The 16,838-nt window shown below is 47.4% G+C and overlaps 4 protein-coding genes across 4 annotated transcripts; 1 reads left to right on the top strand and 3 right to left on the bottom strand.

Moving 5' to 3' along the window:
* Nucleotides 1-6,274: 6,274 nt before the first annotated feature.
* Nucleotides 6,275-8,145, bottom strand: BDV37DRAFT_278810 (MFS transporter; the record flags this gene model as incomplete). Its single annotated transcript, XM_032086164.1, has 4 exons — nucleotides 6,275-7,410; nucleotides 7,480-7,536; nucleotides 7,599-7,964; nucleotides 8,073-8,145. 4 exons carry the CDS (start codon nucleotides 8,143-8,145, stop codon nucleotides 6,275-6,277), a joined length of 1,632 nt encoding a protein of 543 aa, XP_031946126.1.
* Nucleotides 8,146-9,732: 1,587 nt separating this feature from the next.
* On the bottom strand, nucleotides 9,733-10,591 carry BDV37DRAFT_238361 (uncharacterized protein). Its single transcript, XM_032080839.1, has 4 exons — nucleotides 10,465-10,591; nucleotides 10,128-10,397; nucleotides 9,959-10,065; nucleotides 9,733-9,898 (listed from the first exon to the last, which is right to left on the bottom strand). The coding sequence occupies exons 1-4, from the start codon at nucleotides 10,547-10,549 to the stop codon at nucleotides 9,848-9,850; spliced, it is 513 nt and encodes a 170-aa protein (XP_031946125.1). The 5' UTR covers nucleotides 10,550-10,591; the 3' UTR covers nucleotides 9,733-9,847.
* Nucleotides 10,592-10,599: 8 nt separating this feature from the next.
* On the bottom strand, nucleotides 10,600-12,711 carry BDV37DRAFT_238360 (uncharacterized protein). The gene has a single exon (XM_032080838.1). The coding sequence runs from the start codon at nucleotides 12,418-12,420 to the stop codon at nucleotides 10,804-10,806; it is 1,617 nt and encodes a 538-aa protein (XP_031946124.1). The 5' UTR covers nucleotides 12,421-12,711; the 3' UTR covers nucleotides 10,600-10,803.
* A 596-nt stretch (nucleotides 12,712-13,307) lies between these two features.
* On the top strand, nucleotides 13,308-16,794 carry sip5 (Sip5p). The gene is made up of 2 exons (XM_032080837.1): nucleotides 13,308-14,189; nucleotides 14,247-16,794. The coding sequence occupies exons 1-2, from the start codon at nucleotides 13,815-13,817 to the stop codon at nucleotides 16,329-16,331; spliced, it is 2,460 nt and encodes an 819-aa protein (XP_031946123.1). The 5' UTR covers nucleotides 13,308-13,814; the 3' UTR covers nucleotides 16,332-16,794.
* Nucleotides 16,795-16,838: the final 44 nt, after the last annotated feature.

Genomic DNA, 16,838 nt, shown 5'->3' with positions numbered 1-16,838 from the left:
AAAAAAAAAAAAAAAAAAAAAAAAAAAAAAAAAAAAAAAAAAAAAAAAAAAAAAAAAAAAAAAAAAAAAAAAAAAAAAAAAAAAAAAAAATTAAATAAAATAAAATAAAATAAAAAAAACGTAATTGGATATCAGGAAGCGGGCCGCTGGAAGGGGCGGCAGCTCAAGTTCTAGACGTCAACCAGGATGAATTCCTTGACTTGCAGTGTACACAATACCGATTCAAAGAATGTCTTGTCTCAGAAGAATATATGTATCTTTATCTTTAATTATTTATTCACAAATTCTTCATATTTTGTTTACTTCCTTACTTTCTTATTTATTATTATTTCAATGACTCCAGGGCTTTTGTGATTTTGGAACATCGAATGGAATCCGATACCTTCTAATCCTCGAAGGCTAAAAACAAGCCTCCCCAGCTCCACGTGAGACTTGATCGTTTTGGTGAATGGTACGTGGCCGATATCAACCGTTGTGCCGATGAACGGAATAGTCCTAAGGACTCGGAGAAAAAACATGACCCCTTTCCGTCGGAATTCAGCAACAATGAAGGAAGCGTTAATTCGGAGACCCAATCACATACCGGGGACTTTCGACCCCAGCAGTTTAGAAACAGAGCAGGTGACATGCACAGGAACTAGTGCCAGTGATTTAAAGTTCAGTGTGAAAGTAAGATTAGTCATTATTGGCGATACTCGGAGGAATCTTTTTGATGGTCTGGATGGAAGTACGCAGAAGAGCAAGAGAATGGGCGCACGGTGTCGTCATCACATCATTTAGGAAGCTGATCAAGTGGCCTATGCTACGCCATGCTGTATGCATTATACGATGTATATGTATGTACTGTCATACATGCCTACATGCCACGGGATGCATCAAATGCCGTCAGTGAGAGGACCAGGAACTAATTGCGGGCTACCGATACCTTAACAGCCTCTTTTGGACAGGAATCACTATTTATGGCAGGTTGAAGGTCAATTGCCTTGCTTCTGTAACTGAAACGAGAGCAAAAATGATCCCAATCCGAATTTCCAGGTGGTCACGAGCCCGACTCCATACTTCGGAGGTGATCCTCCATACATGGTAATTCGCCGTTCTTTAATGAGGGTTTTTCTTTTTTTTTTTTTTTGGCACTGACACCAAGACCAATCGATACTACGCCAGCGGATACCAAAGTGGGACTAGGTGGGCCTATCCATATCTGGCACGAGGAGAACCAATGACTGCGACTGGATTGTCCCAGGTGAACAGAGGAACGCGGGCTACCGACTGTTCGGGAATAGTTTCTCTAAGGACCACCTGAACAGCATTCGGAATAATGGAGCCTCTCCGAAAGTGTGGTACACAGTAGTTATTAGTATTCACTTTTAATAACATTGTGTGCCGCCCGTCCAGGTTCGACTAACTATCTCCTTCTCCAAGGAATACCAAGAGATTTCGCTTCCCGCGCCGAAGTCGCCAGAAACGCGGCACTGGTCAAAAGTTTTCCAACTACCCCAGGCTACCCCAGGCGCGGCCCCATAATGTGACTAAAATTTCTTTGACCCCGTGGCAAGCCGGGGAGGGAAACCAAGAATCAAGATCACGACGATTCCCCAGACAGCGCCAAGACTCGAAGATAGTCTGTACGTAACGAATAACGGCTGGACCACAGGCAACAATAAGAAGTCTACGAGCGGTCAATTCAATCACCAAATTCCCTCAGCCCATGTCAATGACCGCCATATCCGTCCCGAGGCTTCAATTGCTGCCTTTCCGACCCTCCCCCTCTATCTATTCTAGAAGAGTGTGTGTGATAAACAACAGACTGAGTGAGACAGATGCGAGACCATGGCGCATTGCTCAAGCCACCAATACGTCTGACTGAGTCAGAGCAAGCAAGTTGACAACCAAACTTAATTCCTAGCGCATGTCCTTACGCTACTCTCTTTAATCCCTCATTCGCATTCACTAGCGTAATCGGGTCTTAAGCAGGTCGGACATCTTCCCGAAGCTGGGCCAGGCGGTCCGACGTAGCTGCCACCCCACGTTTGCGGTAACCCGATCTTCCTGGGCCTTGGCCAGTAACCTATAAGGATGGATTGTTGCGTAGGAAGTCATCCACAAGCAAAATGGCCTTCATTGAGATCGCGGGGTATGCAGTAGAGAGTGGGGGGCGTGCCGGTAATGCCCCAACAAGCCAGAGAGGATATTTACTAGTAGTTTCGTACTACATTTAGGCGAATAAGATGCCTATCCAATCAGATGCTCCAACTTTGGTGGTGAATATGTGTTTCTCTCATCTGGGAGCGGTGCCGGTGTAGCTACTAGTACGTACCTCGAGGCCGTTGGGCTGGTGAGAGGTTGACTATGTATGTATCTACGATATTTAATCGCTGTTTATACAAGTGGTCATGAATGGCATTAGCTCTAGGATTCATTGGGTTTATATATACGTATTGGAGCAAGAAGGGCATCCAACCTATCAGTATGTCCTATTGTTCGACTAACAGCGCCAAGTTACACTCGTTCTAGTCTGGCACTATATAGTCTATCCGAAAATAACTGGGCTCGATGAGATGGCTATCTCTATATAGCAATACTTGCATAGCCTACACAGAGAAGAGCATCGACTTCCTGGGTATCATGGATGTCACTTACTACCCTATCGAGGAAAGTTGCTCGTGGCTAAGGAATGTATCAAGAATCGATTTTATTCACTAATAGGTCGTTAAACCCATTGCAACAATGTCGAAAAGAACCATAAGCACATACTCAGCAAACAGAGGACCAGTTCAAACAGCGCACCGCCAGGGGGGAATAAAGAGACATGATCGTCGTCAAAGTAAAGTCCGGAGGAGAAACCATGAAAGAGAAGATATACAGAACAGAACGAAAAACAACGAAAAGGTAGATAGAGAAGGCTTCTGCCAGAAATCCCGATTCTCACACACCACCGCGACCCATTCGCTCTATCGAGCCCATGATACCACTGCGACCTGGGGTGAAGACAGCAATTCCAGACTTTCCTCCACCGTTCCCGCGGGCCTGTCGGTTTCCCGGTGCTGGAATCCTTGGTATCTTCTTTTCACCGTTGCTAGACGCCGTGCTCGGGGGACGTATGCTGCTTGAACTACTGCGGCTAATGCTTTGTCTGAAGTCCTCCGACGCAACCTCAACTGGCGTTGGCTCGGGAGAAGTATCCGCCTGCGGTCTTGGGGACTGAGGGCCATCCTGGGTTAACGGCTGATTCTGCTGGATTGCTAACCACTCATCCACAGCAGCGACGAGCTCGCCTTTCTCAGCCCGTTCGATTTTCAGCTCATGATGCAATCGCTCACTGTCATCTTTGAGCGCGCCCAATTCCTGCTGTAGACCCTTGATTTGAGCCTCTAGGACACGTTTCTCTGCTTCATGCTCGTCCTTCTCCCGCGTGATCATGCTAAGATCAGGCTGGGAGACTTCCGAGAGAGCTGCATCCCGCTCAACCTTGAGTCTCTCGTTGTCTTCATAAGCTGATTTTAGCTTGTTCTCAGCCTCTCGCAGTCGTTTATCCCAACGTGCTTCATAGCTTTTCTTCAAGGCAGCAACCTTGGTCTCATGTTTACTCTTATAGAGTGTGTGAAGTTCACGGGCAACCTTCTCAACGGCATCTTGAACTTCCTTCGCCGTTTCCTCGGCAGTCTTGCCGAATTGCGCACGTTCAGAGGCATCCTTGTCGTTCGACGCTGGTTTGCGAGCCGAGCTCAATTGTGTCTCTAGTTCAACCACCCTGCTTTCTAACTGCTCCTTGCCCTTCTCCATTTCCTCGGCTCGTCTCACCAACTGTTCTCTCTCCCGCTCACCTTCCATCATTTCAGCCTTGACAGATTGCAAGACATCTTCCATTTCCTGACCTCTTCTCTGCCACTCAGCTTGTTCAATTTCTAAGGTCTCCCTCCGGGCAGCTTCATTCCGAACCTCCTCTGATGTCTCTCCAACACGCCGTTCGGCGTCTGCAACAGCCTGCTTAAGACTAGCAACTTCCGCCTCTTTGCCACTTAGCGTAGCTTTGAGCGAAGAAATCTCTGAAAGAAAACCGGACTTCAGAGACTCGAGCTCCCGTGGTGTCACTGAAGGGATGGATCGGGGGGTTGGAGCAGCAGGGAGATCAAAGTCGAGTAATGACACTTTTGCAGGTGACCTGGTTGATTCCCGGACAGTCCTTAATGGTGATCGCCGTGACGGAGAGTATCGCTCATTTTGCATGCTGTAGCGTTTGCGCGGAAAAAAGCTGGGCTGGTCTGACAAGTCAAGCAAGTTGGGAGTCTCGCTTGGATTTATGCTAGCTCTTGCATCTCTCTTTCTAGGAGTGGGTGAGCCGAAATCAACCAGGCCGCTTATTCTGGGGGATTGTCGAGCAGTGGTAGGAGTTCCTAGGTCACCCTTTTCGTCCAGATCACCTTGTAGCTTACTAGGGCTACTCGGAAGGGCTTGTCTGGCCTTGAACGGTGAGTCGCCCCGTAGATGTGCGAATGATGTCATGTCGACATTGGTAACAGCGGAAAACGTGCTGAGGCATGTTTCATCCATGGAATCGTTTGTGTCGTCAATCATATCATCATTTTCGTGCAGGCTCATACCCTCCTTTTCGTTTGAGGCATCATTGTCATTGTTCTCGTGGATCACTGTGCTCATTCCTTCGTGGTGCTTTTCTTCCATGAGGCTGTTACCAATCTCTAGTCCAACACTTTCTCTGATGCTTTGTTCATTATTGATGCTGGCGTCCTCATCGGTATAGACACTGATGTCCGGCATATCTCTTCGAGCAGTGCCTTTCCTGTATCTATCATCTAACACATCGTCCTCGGGTACATGTTCGTAGGAACGTTTCCTTGGGGTCGTCGACAATTGTTGGCTCCGGAGCATCTGGAAGTCGACTGTATCATCCCTAGCATCATATTGAAATGGCGAGCTAGGCGGTAGTATGGGATCGGTGTTATCATAATCTAGGTCCTGCTCGTTCGGCTCTTGTGTAGCAGTGTAGCTCTGACGCCTTTCGGCATCTGCGCTCAGATCGTCAACCATTTTTCTTGGGCTCGAGAAGCTATTTTCTAGTCTATCATTTGACGCGACCATATTATCAACGACATCCTCCCGCGCGACCAGACCACTAATTCCTGGGGAAAAGGGCTGTGAATTCTGGCGCGAGGACGTTAAGGGAGAGAGAGGTGCGGACATGACAATGGGGTAATGGGCAAAGATGCAATAAGAAGTAGAGTGCCTATTCTGGAACCCAGAGCAGGTAATAGCGCGATATGCGAGAGCAGTATATATGCAAAATGTTAGAGGTCCATATGACACAATGTTGAGAATGAGAGCAAGTCCAACCGTTTATTATTTTCGTCTGTTGCCGGGATGTTTGTAAACAAAGCTATTCCCCTATAGGAATAGTATGGTTAGCGGCAGGGCGGTGAAATTTTACAAAATTCTCACCGCCCTAGGGTAGCACCTATGATATTGAGATTTCGTCTTGAGATGGCAATATCTACGCAGTACAATGTTCCATCCTTCGTGGGCCCTCCCCACTACTCTAACATCGATAGTCTCCTACATCACATAGGAGGATTCCACAGCAATTGTGTTCGCGGCAACTGGGGCAGGATAGCGCCGATATGCGTCATTTCGCTTTGCGCACTTAAAAGAAGCTTTGAGTCGTTTCTGATTTAGCAATGGCTATGAATTCTGTTCAGAGGGAGTCCCATCTAGCTAAAGCAAATGATGAATGCACTAGATGGGAGCTACTCAAAGATCACTTTTTTGTGGCGCACACAATGATACACCTATCAGTGCTTGCAGAGACACCCATCCATGCTGCAAACTAGATCAATTAGGTACTATCCGCGTGAATCGGATTTAGGATGGGCGAACGCTCAAGCTTCAAAGTGTTCTCGTTGACTTACATATTGTATTGGTGTTGTGCTTCTGGAAGTGAGCAAACTCCAGGTAACAAGACGCTACCGGACGGACGTCATGTAAACACGATATAATTCAAACTCATAGCTAATACATAGAACACCCAGACACCACGCCAAATAAAAAAAAAGCCCAGAACTTTTTGTCCTTCAACTGTGATCGCGAGGCTATGGGAACGACAATTGAAAAAATAAAGAAAAGGAGAAAAATTATGTCTGTACTGTTTCACTGCCCATCGCAAAAAACCAATCCATTGACCGAGGCGTTCTCAATGAGTACCACTCGTCAGCCTCATGATCCCGTCGTTGTCTGCAGCACCGTCTGTTTATCCCCTAGATTATCAGACATCAGGAGTGCTTACATCAGTACCCGTAACTATGATATGGACGGTGTCTCTCCGAGGGTGGGTCTCATTCGGCAGATAGTGGCAGGGGGCGACTGGCTGGATTGTAGCAGACGAGTGTTTCTTTCGCTCCATGAACCACAGCTGCATGGCGCCGACGATTGCGGCTAGAGTGCTTCCCCACCATGCAAGTGCAGTACAATCAAGTTCCGCACCGGTGCTGTACAGATAACCGGCGATAGGTGGGGCGATAGTGCGAGAAGCAGCTCCAGCGGAAGCAGCAAGGCCATTGATCTTTCCTAAGACCGAGTCGGAAGGGCTAGCTTGCTTAATAAGAATCAACAAGACGGGGTAGTCAATGATTGCAAGGATATTGCGAACGACTAAACATCCATAGATGCCGAAGAACAACAGACTGCGAGGGAGAAAAATAAGGAATGGAACCATGAAATAAGCTACCGGATGAAGGATGGTCACAATCACGAAAAGTCTCCACACTCCCAAATAATGTGCCAAAGCAGGGAAAATGATGCTTTGAATGAAGAGTGCAATGACGCCGTCGGTAGACATGATTAGGCCGACTGTTCTGGTTGAGAGACCAACACCACCGGGGAATTTCAATATCGAGTTGCCAACAATAGGTGCGTCCCGAAACTTCTTGTCCTGCAGAAAAATAGGCAATAAGTGGTCATACGTCATAGAGTGGTATGTGAAGATCGCCAACGCAACGATGAGCATTATGACTCGTTTTGTGAAGATAAGTTGTCTTTGGGGACTTTTCTCGGGCCTTGAACCATCCGATCGTACCATCCAATCCTCGTCGTCATATAGGTGAACCTGGTTAAAAGTCCCATATGATTCGGCTCGTAGGTCCGCCCCTGCATTGGCAGTTGCCCCAGCAGTCGCTAGAAGAGGGCGTTCTGCGGATCTGTTATCGAGATTTTCGGTAACATTCCAAGGCTGCATATCGGGATGAGTCTCTTGCAGGAAGAGCCAACTGAAGATGATACTGAGAAGGAGTAAGACAGAACAAACAAGGTTTGGCAGGAGATAAGGGAATCTGCCAAAGAGGCCATCGTGGTGAAACAAGGAAGGGAAACCTTCAGTAGGCTTTGCAAGTAACCCCCCAATAGCTGCGATGGCGTAAATGGTTAACATCTTCCGCTATGCTGTTTAGTCGACTAATGCCCCTTAATACATACCTGGCCCAATAATTGTGCCAATTGACCAAACAAATGGCATCACAGCATAAGCTCGAGCTACACATTTGACTATCAGCCAAGGTTCCAGCCACGGAAGCAATAAGATAGAGGGACCATACGTTCATGCTCAGGTCTTTTGACTAGTTCACCGACCATAGTCTGAATGACACCGATATTTCCGTTTAGGATGCCTCCGAGGGCCCGACCAAAGAGAGCTACCCAAAAATTCGACGCGAAGCCGACAATGAGGAGGGACGCCATGGTTCCGAGGCAGCCAGAAAGCAGGACAGGTTTGCGACCGACACGATCTGACAGGCTTCCCCAAAACATACCGGTGAGCGCTTCGGCTAGTGAAAAGGCCGATACAAGTATACCAGCAAAGAAGGAAGCATCGGATCCATTAGCCACATTGAAGTCCTTGACCATCACCCATGAGTATGGGAAGATAGAAGTCAAGGCAATAGGCTCCGCAACACGGCATATTGCTATAGTCAAACAACTGTAAGCACCTGCAAGTGAAGCAAAAAAAAAAAAAAAAAAAAAAAAGGAAACAAAGAAACAAGGAAAGAAACTGCTTGGTTCGTTTTACATACCTAGAAGGAATAGCTGAGTGGTTGGGAACTGGTCGTCCGAGGCAGGTTGTCTTCTCTGTTGTGTTAATACCATGATCTTTGGAAACGTCCAAGACTCTTACGGCTAGCCCTCCACAAAACGACAGGTCTCCTTCTGAGACTATCCTTTTTTTTAACCTCCTGTAAACTCTGTGACAAGTGCTTTTCTTCTTCTCTTTTTCCTGTGTTTCGATCTCGACTTGGCAAGCGCCCGAGACCCGGTGGGATAGAGATATAGAGAGGAAAAGTTATTATGATTAGGTGGTGGAAGTATGGCGTATCACAGTCGGGGAGTGCACAGTATGAGGAAGAGTCGGGAGGCAGGGAAGAAGGAGAGCACTATGAAGGAGAAAGGAGAAGGGTTGCCTGCAAAAAGTTCCAGGGTTCTGTCATGTAAAACGGCGGAAGTAATCTATGGAATTCCCGGCTCAACGGTTACCTTGATTGGAGATCCAACTCAATGACAGTACGCTAGTCCCAAGAATGGGATAGTAGGCTGCACATGATCATGGATCCGGGTCAAAGATTTGAACAAATGGAGATTAAAGTTTGAGACTGACTCGAACTTATTCTTCTTAAATTTCAGTTCACCAGAACCTAAGCACGTACTAAATGACACCCCAGTGGACGAGTTGAAAGTTCCTGCGATCATTAGGTAGGTATCGAATATTGTTGCGGTACTACTAGATAGATGCGTTCTATTAGTATATACTGATGGTACGGAGTATATGTGACATGAGTTGAAGGGCCGGTGGCGAACACAGGTTCTATTTAGGTAACATTTTTCTCCCTCAGGCCTGTCTGTGGTACACCGAGTGTAGCAAGGCAGATTTTCCGAATGCTGTGCCGTTGAGTCCGAGACCCGCTGTGTGACCGGCAGCTTTGCTCATTAACTGTTCAGCTGTACGAGCGAAGAGTGTCTAGAGCGTTCATTTGGACTATTTTCTAATATGTTGTTCTGAAACCTCGCGTCATGCGTTTTAAGCCTTTGATAGTACAGTACGTACCCTTGAAAGAAATTAATATTTTAGATTGTGGGTACCAAGTCCGCAGCCTGTTCTTGACTGGTGGAGATCATATCCAAATAAGACAACTAGGCCCGACCCTGACCTCGTAAGAACCGGTTTGCGTTGGTCATCACAAAACATTTCTCATGTGGATGATGGCGAGTGTGTCGGAGTTCACTAGTTAGTTAGTTAGTTAACTAGCAGTTTACATCTTACTAATAGAATGTACCCCGGATTCATCGGATATTTACTCCATTCGAGCCGGGCGACATCCTATACTTCTTCCCTCAAGGAACCCCTGCCATCGGTGCAGTTAAGACTCGCATGTTTGCAGTGTTTCATGCTGGTGCGTAGAATCAGATGTATTAATATGACTTAGTTGGCGCTGTGCCAATAATGTACATTGGTAGTGCCGACTAACTCTAGGTTCCAGGATAAGGGACTTGCTCTGAGCCAGCGCATCGGCCTATTTATCATTAAAAAAAATTATATCTGAGCATGCCTAGGTTCCGGCCCATGGTTTACATTGCCCAGGAATGTCATGATTTTTGCTGACAAGACCTGCAATTTGTAGATGTTGTACAGAAGCTACTACCATAGCTATTTTGAGTCTTTAAAGCGGCCTTGTAAGGCAATTCCAAAAGCGTAACTTTCGTAAATATGAATCTAAAAATATACAGAGAGTTTTGAAGTGCTCCGTAGAAGGTAGCTACTCATTATGGGTATCTGGAAGATATCTGGTGGCAGTTATCAGTCTGTATTCTCAGACACAGGGATGTATGATCGCCGTTCTCTTGCCGCCTATCGCCGAATTAGCATTAAAGCAAGCTGGGATGACCAAGACAAGGGTATATGACATGCCTCGATATACTTTTGTATCCATGGTTTGAGGACAGCCCACGCTAGCAGTCCGCTTGTAGCAATTATGAAAATGAACACTATGGCCTCGTCTTTCCTAGAGTCTCTCTCTGCATACCCGAACGGCTGGTCAGCACAAGTAAGATGCAAGACAAGCAAAGTTATCTCGTACGGAAACACGTAGTAAATACGTCCTCCTCTTTCGCATCTTTACACGTGGGCAAGTCATAGTCAAGGCAAAATTTTCGATTGCAATCGTTGCAGCTTAGGGAGCGATATTTGCTGGCTCGTCTTTCATTTGTGTTGTCGTGATCATCGGTGGAGTCGCTACGGCTGAGGAGATGGAAAACGCTGGTTAGAGCGGTAGTCTCTGGTTTCGCAGGATGAAGGGGGATTATGGTGCTATTAGAGAAGCAAGTGCATTTGCAAAATGAGGCAGGAGCTTGAATAATCAGAATTTAGTCAATACTTCAAGTCACAATTGGGGTTAACCGCAAATGATCACTCACAAGACGCCAACGTGAAAGTTGTCAGTGACAGAAAAACTATAAAAAGAAGAACAATATGAGATACAATGTCCCGGTAACGAGACATGGCTGAGAAAATAATAAGGGGTGGAAGTAATCTCGTTTCCCTTCTACTGATGAATAAATGTGTTATCAGTTGCGGTGATATAAAGCTTAAACCCATAACCTGGGTCCTTGTCATCACGTGATAATGATATCAGTTCTACCTATGGATGATGCACATTGATCTTTGGAATGCTTTATTTCCAGCAAATATCTCAATTGACATAGCTAGGAGATATCCACATGGTTCTATAGAAAATATATCCTAGAATGTTAACCCTATGACTTCCCTTTCATGCCTTTCCTCCTATTCTCCCTTTGTCTCTGTTCTTTGGCAGCATCACGCCGTCTCTTCTTCCAGGCTCGATTGTTATCTCCGCGATTTTCCCAGAACCATTTTGTGAATTCAGATTCTTCCCTGGGTCCTGAGCTGGATTTTGGAACAGGTGTATTGGTGTAAGGCTCATCATCCACATCCGTGGACTCATGTTGTTCTAGGCTATTCCACTTTTTGTTTCGCCCAGCCAACGCTGTGTCAGGTGTGGGGGCAGCACTTCTCAGTCCACGGCTTTGTAAGTCCCTATTCGTGAACGGGGTTTGTGGCTCTGCAACTTCCTGTATTTCTTCCTCGGATTCCATGTCTCCCTGTCCAAAGAAACTAAATTGCGCATTGGCATCTGCATCAGGCTTAACATCGGTGGTGTCAGGTGCGGGTCTCTTGAAGAGAGCTTCTAGTGGATGGACTTCTTGGGGGTGTGGCTCATCATCTTTCTCCGCTTGAGCAACGCCCTGGTCCACCATTGCTTCGGGGCCGGAAATCTTTTCAACACCGTGGGGCGTCGACTGCGATCCCTGTCCATCCTGGTCACTGGAGATACCTGATGCATCTGAAGAACTGGATGTCACGCTTGCCTCGCTTTCAGAATCGGTTGCACTATCGTCGGAAGACGTTGCCCCACTAGACGAGGTCCAATCATCCGATTCATCCAATTCTTTCATATCAACATCTCCTCCAACAGCATTTGCATCATCAAGTCTTTGAGGGCTTGCCTTAGTCTTGAGCAAAGTTTTGGACTTCGGTTTCTCCTTTGCCCCTGGTATTTTCCCTGGTGTGTGTTGATCACTTCTGATTCGATCGCTGGCTTGTTCTTTTACGTTTCCTGAATCGTCTATCCAACCCTTACCTTCTTCGAAAGAAAACGTAGGCGTTGCTCCGTCCTTATCTGTCCGCAGGAAACTCGGGTGTGTAACAGTCTTTGAAAACTCATGTACAACAGACTCCTGTGAAGATTTTTTCTTTTTCTTCTTCGACTGTTTGTCTTGCTCCACCTCAGCAGACGAGGCTCTGTTAGGAGGGATTTTTGTTCGGAACAAACATTCTGCCTTCTCCGTATACTTGGATTTCGCCTGCAACTTTCCTGTTCTATCGTCCTTCTTCTTGTTTCTCTTCTCCTCCTTGCGCCTCTCTTTCAAGGAGCTTGTTGACTCTGTCCAGCCTCTCTTTACTTGGCGATCTGTTTGAAGCTCATATCCCTCTAAAACATTTCCGGCATCCTTTCGTTTCTTTGACTTCTTGCTTGACGGCGATACTGTATTAGAAGCTGCCTTATCAGTTTCGCCTTCGCCTTCGTCCCTCTGTCTTTTAGGTGGCCGAGCTACATCCACCTTGAACTTTCGACCTTTGAGGATTGAACCGTTGAGCTTCTTCTTAATTTTATCCGCCTCCATCGCTGGTAGCGTCACGTAGCCGTAATTGTTCTCCGGAAACGTCGGGATGCCGTGGAAGGAGATTTCTGTGGCTAAGGGCCGAACGGATGAAGATAATATGGAGGGAAGAAGTTCTGCGGTGAAGGGAGTGATGTGCAGGCGTTTAATTGCTGAAGAATCGGTCGTCATTTGTTAGGACTGATGATGAACCATATAGCAATAGCCTAGCAAGTAGGTAAGAATAGAGGAGAAGGAAGGCCGTAAGGTGCCAATAAGGAAAAAAGCAAAAGGAAGAAAAAAAGAAAAAGCAAAGAAAAAGTATGGTGACAACTGTAACCACCGTAAGCTGTTTGACCGATTGCTCTAGGTCAGAATGAACTGTGAAGGTTTTGTCGCATCCTATATTGAGATGGGATAGCAGCCTGGACCCTGAATAAATGAGAGAGTTATAAGTAAAGGATCGATTTGGACCAACTACAGCTGTGGGAGTGATAAATAATTCTGTAGTACGGAGTAGATGATGGGTTTTCCACCCGCTAACCCAAACCTAAAACGGACCGGTCTGTGGCGCAGCAACCAACGACCTTAGCCACTATGATGCTCGATGCCAAGTCTAGAGTCTTGGGGATGGAGGACGGTACAGTACGTACTGTACTGATTCCATAGCCCATGCGATGTTACAGGGTGTCGATTAGTAATATCCTAGATTCAAGTAACTAACTAACTGACTAGTTAACTAAGAGATACATGCCATATCAATAATTCAAGCAGATGCATGATGTTTCATTTACCATAAAGATGATTTCGTTCTGTACAGTAGTGGCTTCCAGTCTAGAACCCCCAGAGCCAAGGGGTTCGCCCCTCTTACCACCATTAAGCATCCGACAAGTTGATGTAATACAAAGGCGTGGCGTCGCATCAGGACCTCTCATTCTTTGGAGGAGATGTATCATATTACCATTACAGCATTTTGTACCAATGCAATGGTGTGTACCACGTACTATTGAACTCAAAAGTCACGATTAAGTCCTGTCCATCCATCATCAATCTTCTTGACCATTTTCTATTTCTTGTTATCTTCAGGTACCTTGTCTCCCGGCTCATGTCCAGTTTTCAATACTAGATGCTAGTATTGCGACTTATTTATCACTGCTTTCCCATTCCAAAGTGCTCTCTTCGTTTCTCCCCGTCATATTTCCCCCCCCTGATTCGGCCCCATCCACCCGCGGTTCACTTGGCCCGCATTCTGATCTCATCGCCGCTTCCAGCAGCCAGCTAGCTTCTTTGTCGCTCACATGGCCACAGCGACTTTAATATCACCATTCTGTTTCCCCCCCGGCTCCAATAACTGATGGTCTCACAGTCTATCGCTCCACTTTGACCCCTTCTTGTTTCCACTTGGGAGTCTCACCCGGGGTTCCCTCAAATCTCTAATTTGTTCTCTTACTTACTATCTTTCGGACACTTCGCGTTGTCTCCGCTTTCTTATCCGGCATTCCGCAGCCTCCCCAGATTCTCAGATTATCAACTGTCAGACTTCCCCGTTTTGACCCTCCTCATACCAATTCCCATTCTCGGCAGAGATGGGCAATTCACAGACAAGAGAGGCCCGGCCACCCTTTCCTCCAAATCGCCGAAGCCATGGCGGTGGACATGGAAGATCACCGTATGGCGACAGACATCATTCAGAGGGCTCCAGATCAACGCGAGGCAGTAGGCCAGATCTCTCCATTCTCGGAATCGGCGGAAGCTCAGAGCGGGATGTTGCGACCCTCGAGCATCGCCGAGAAACGAAGCAAGAGCGAGAGGCTCGCCGTTTAGAGAGGGAACGGGTGGCTCGGGTCAAGGAACGGGAGCGTAGTATGAGGGAAGAACACGTCGATGGAGGTTACCTAGTTACGCAGGGTGTCTATACGGGAACGGAAGATTTCAGCAAGGCTATGGTGAGGCAATTAATGGTAATATGAAATTTGCGCCAACTGTTTGATGCGACCAAGGCTAATTCTTCAGCATAGATCGAACGACGGCTTGCGCCCTTCTGGAGAGGTCTTAACGACTTCTCTGATTCTTGGACGGAGCATCAGCTGATGGCTGCCGCGCGAGGCTTGCCTATTCCACCGCCCGATGAAATTCCTCCAGAGCTAGAGTATAAGAACCCACCAAAAGTTACAGAAGGGGCAAAGGAGTCAACTGATACAAAAGGAATCCAACATCTGACGGTACCTATCACTTCAAGATCACAATCTTATGGCTCCGATGCGTCCCAATCATCCACCCCAGCCCACTCCTTACCTTCCCCAACATCACCCCTGACCTCAGGAACTTCGAGTTCGCCATTGTTCCGCACCCGGGCAAAGACACTCGCCTCTCTTACTACATCTAAACATGGTACACAAGCCGACCCAGCCCCCCGGGAGATGCAGCTCCCTCGTGACCCATTCGTGAATGGGCAGCCCATCGAGGCATACCTTTATAAAGACGCAGCTGAATGCCCCATCTGTTTCCTCTATTATCCTCCTTACCTAAACCGAACGAGGTGTTGCGACCAACCTATCTGCTCAGAATGCTTTGTACAGATCAAGCGTCCCGACCCACATCCTCCTGAGCATGGAGATTCTGATCCAAACGCCCCTGCCGCAACCGCCGAGGGTGATACTGCCGATAGCCAGGATTGTCAACTTGTCTCGGAACCTGCAGCCTGTCCCTTCTGCGTTCAGCCTGAATTTGGAGTGACATACGCGCCGCCACCCTTCCGCAGAGGACTCACATATGCATTAGACCCTAGTGTTCGCCCAAACTTCACTTCCCCAGTATCATCTACATCTTCACTCTCTTCTGGAAATGTTACAGCCGTTACGGGCCGGAGGCGCGCTACATCATTGTCTGCAAATGACCCTACGGTAATCACAACCGATAAGGTCCGTCCGGATTGGGCTCAAAAACTGGCCAACGCTCGGGCGCATGCTGCGCGGAGGTCTGCGGCGGCAACCGCTCTCCACACTGCAGCATATCTGATGAATTCGAATGGCAATGGAAGCGACTCTCGAACTTTCAATATTGGGCGGAGAGGCGTCATGCGGAGAGCTGGCGGTTCGGATCCTCACACTTCTTCTAGCCGCACAGGCTCCCCGGCGCTGCAGGCTCTTGCATTCTTAACGGATCGACGCGGTGCTACAAACGAGACGGACTCTGCTGAGGAAGGGTCTGGGAATATAGCACCGCCACGCAATAGTTCTCGGCGAAACCGCATTGACGATTTGGAAGAGATGATGATGATGGAGGCGATTAGGCTGAGTTTAGCCAGCGAGGAGGAGCGCCGTAAGAGGGAGGAGAAGGAAGCGAAAAAAGAAGCGAAAAAGAGAGAGAAGGAGGCCAAGAAGGCAGAAAAGTCTGCCCGTAAAACCGGTCTTTACAGTGTCAATGCAAGTGGATCCGCTTTGGATGTACCTACAGGGCTAGGGAGGGTTGCGAGCAGCTCTTCCTCTGCTATTGGCGAGGAAAGCACGCCTGCTGGCAAGGGTAAAGAAGTGGATCGTGTATCCCCGGATGCTCCCATCGATACTACGTCTACAAGTTCCGGTACTGCGTCCGCTAGTATGAATGCTGTATATCCGCCTGCGAATTTGGCAGATCAACATCAGTCTATGCAATCTTCCGTCCCTCAATCTTCGCCCAGGGAGTTATCGAAACCGTCACATTTGCGACATGTCTCGAGCGCTTCTTCATCGTTCTCCTCTCTTGTTGAGTCGATGTCTGGCGATCACACTGGGACCACAGAGGGGAACGGCTCGTCTACAGAACCGCTGTTCAATTTCCGGAGTCTAGCTGCCGTTATTGGCGATGAAGACAAAAGGGATGAATCTGCAGAGCACGTAGAAAATACGTCATCAAATCCGCAGGCTGAGGGGTCTGCCTCGCGGTCCGTGCTTCCAGGGAATAATACGCATACTGATGACTCGGTCTCTAAAGCTGACGCCGCCGCATCCGCAGGGTCGGAATTCATGCTACAGGAAAGCCAAGGATATTTAATTCCTAAAGAGCTCGAAACACGTTCAGTTGAGATCACCGACTCTACGGGGAATCCCCAGGCCACGTCCTGAAGGTGCCAGCTTCCCCATTCATTGACTTTCGCACCATCCCCTCTTTCTAATTTATCTTTCTGATATGACCAATTTGGCTGCGAGAGAAGGAACGAGAGACCAGTGGTGCAAATCTGTCGGCGCAGGAGGGTTTTAGTGAAAAGCGATATTGCATTCCTTTTTCAGTGTCTTTCCATTTTTCTACGTTTGCTCTTGACGCCCATGATCTTTGTATTCGCATGACCGGACCGGACGTTTCTTTCTTTCTTTATATACATACATTGGCATAGAACTTGTGTTACTTGATTGACTGTTCGTTCATATGTGTCGGGCGAGTTACTAGGTAGCCAGATTGCATACATATTACTCGATAATGGTGGCTAAGGTAGCCTGTGCGTGCTGACAAGGAGCATTCTGTCTGGATTAGGGTACAAATTGATTTGCTCCGTGCTAGTAGTTAGTCTGAATAGATTTTGGATATACAAAGTGGTGGGATATAGAGCCAGATTCTTGTATTATGTTTTCGTA

This window comes from Aspergillus pseudonomiae (assembly GCF_009193645.1).
Source record: "Aspergillus pseudonomiae strain CBS 119388 unplaced genomic scaffold BDV37scaffold_5, whole genome shotgun sequence".
Classification (NCBI taxonomy): Eukaryota; Fungi; Ascomycota; class Eurotiomycetes; order Eurotiales; family Aspergillaceae; genus Aspergillus; species Aspergillus pseudonomiae.
This window is presented reverse-complemented; position numbering and strand designations above follow the sequence as displayed.

Bases quoted from the DNA above. Each gene is read 5' to 3' on its own strand.
- BDV37DRAFT_238361 (XM_032080839.1), bottom strand. From the start codon at position 10,549: ATGTCTCGTTACCGGGACATTGTATCTCATATTGTTCTTCTTTTTATA. The intron at 10,398-10,464 runs GTGAGTGATCAT...TGATTATTCAAG, and splicing joins AACTTTCACGTTGGCGTCTT to CTCCTGCCTCATTTTGCAAA. The intron at 9,899-9,958 runs GCATGTCATATA...ATTCGGCGATAG, and splicing joins GGATACAAAAGTATATCGAG to GCGGCAAGAGAACGGCGATC.
- BDV37DRAFT_238360 (XM_032080838.1), bottom strand. From the start codon at position 12,420: ATGACGACCGATTCTTCAGCAATTAAACGCCTGCACATCACTCCCTTC.
- sip5 (XM_032080837.1), top strand. From the start codon at position 13,815: ATGGGCAATTCACAGACAAGAGAGGCCCGGCCACCCTTTCCTCCAAAT. The intron at 14,190-14,246 runs GTAATATGAAAT...TCTTCAGCATAG, and splicing joins CTATGGTGAGGCAATTAATG to ATCGAACGACGGCTTGCGCC.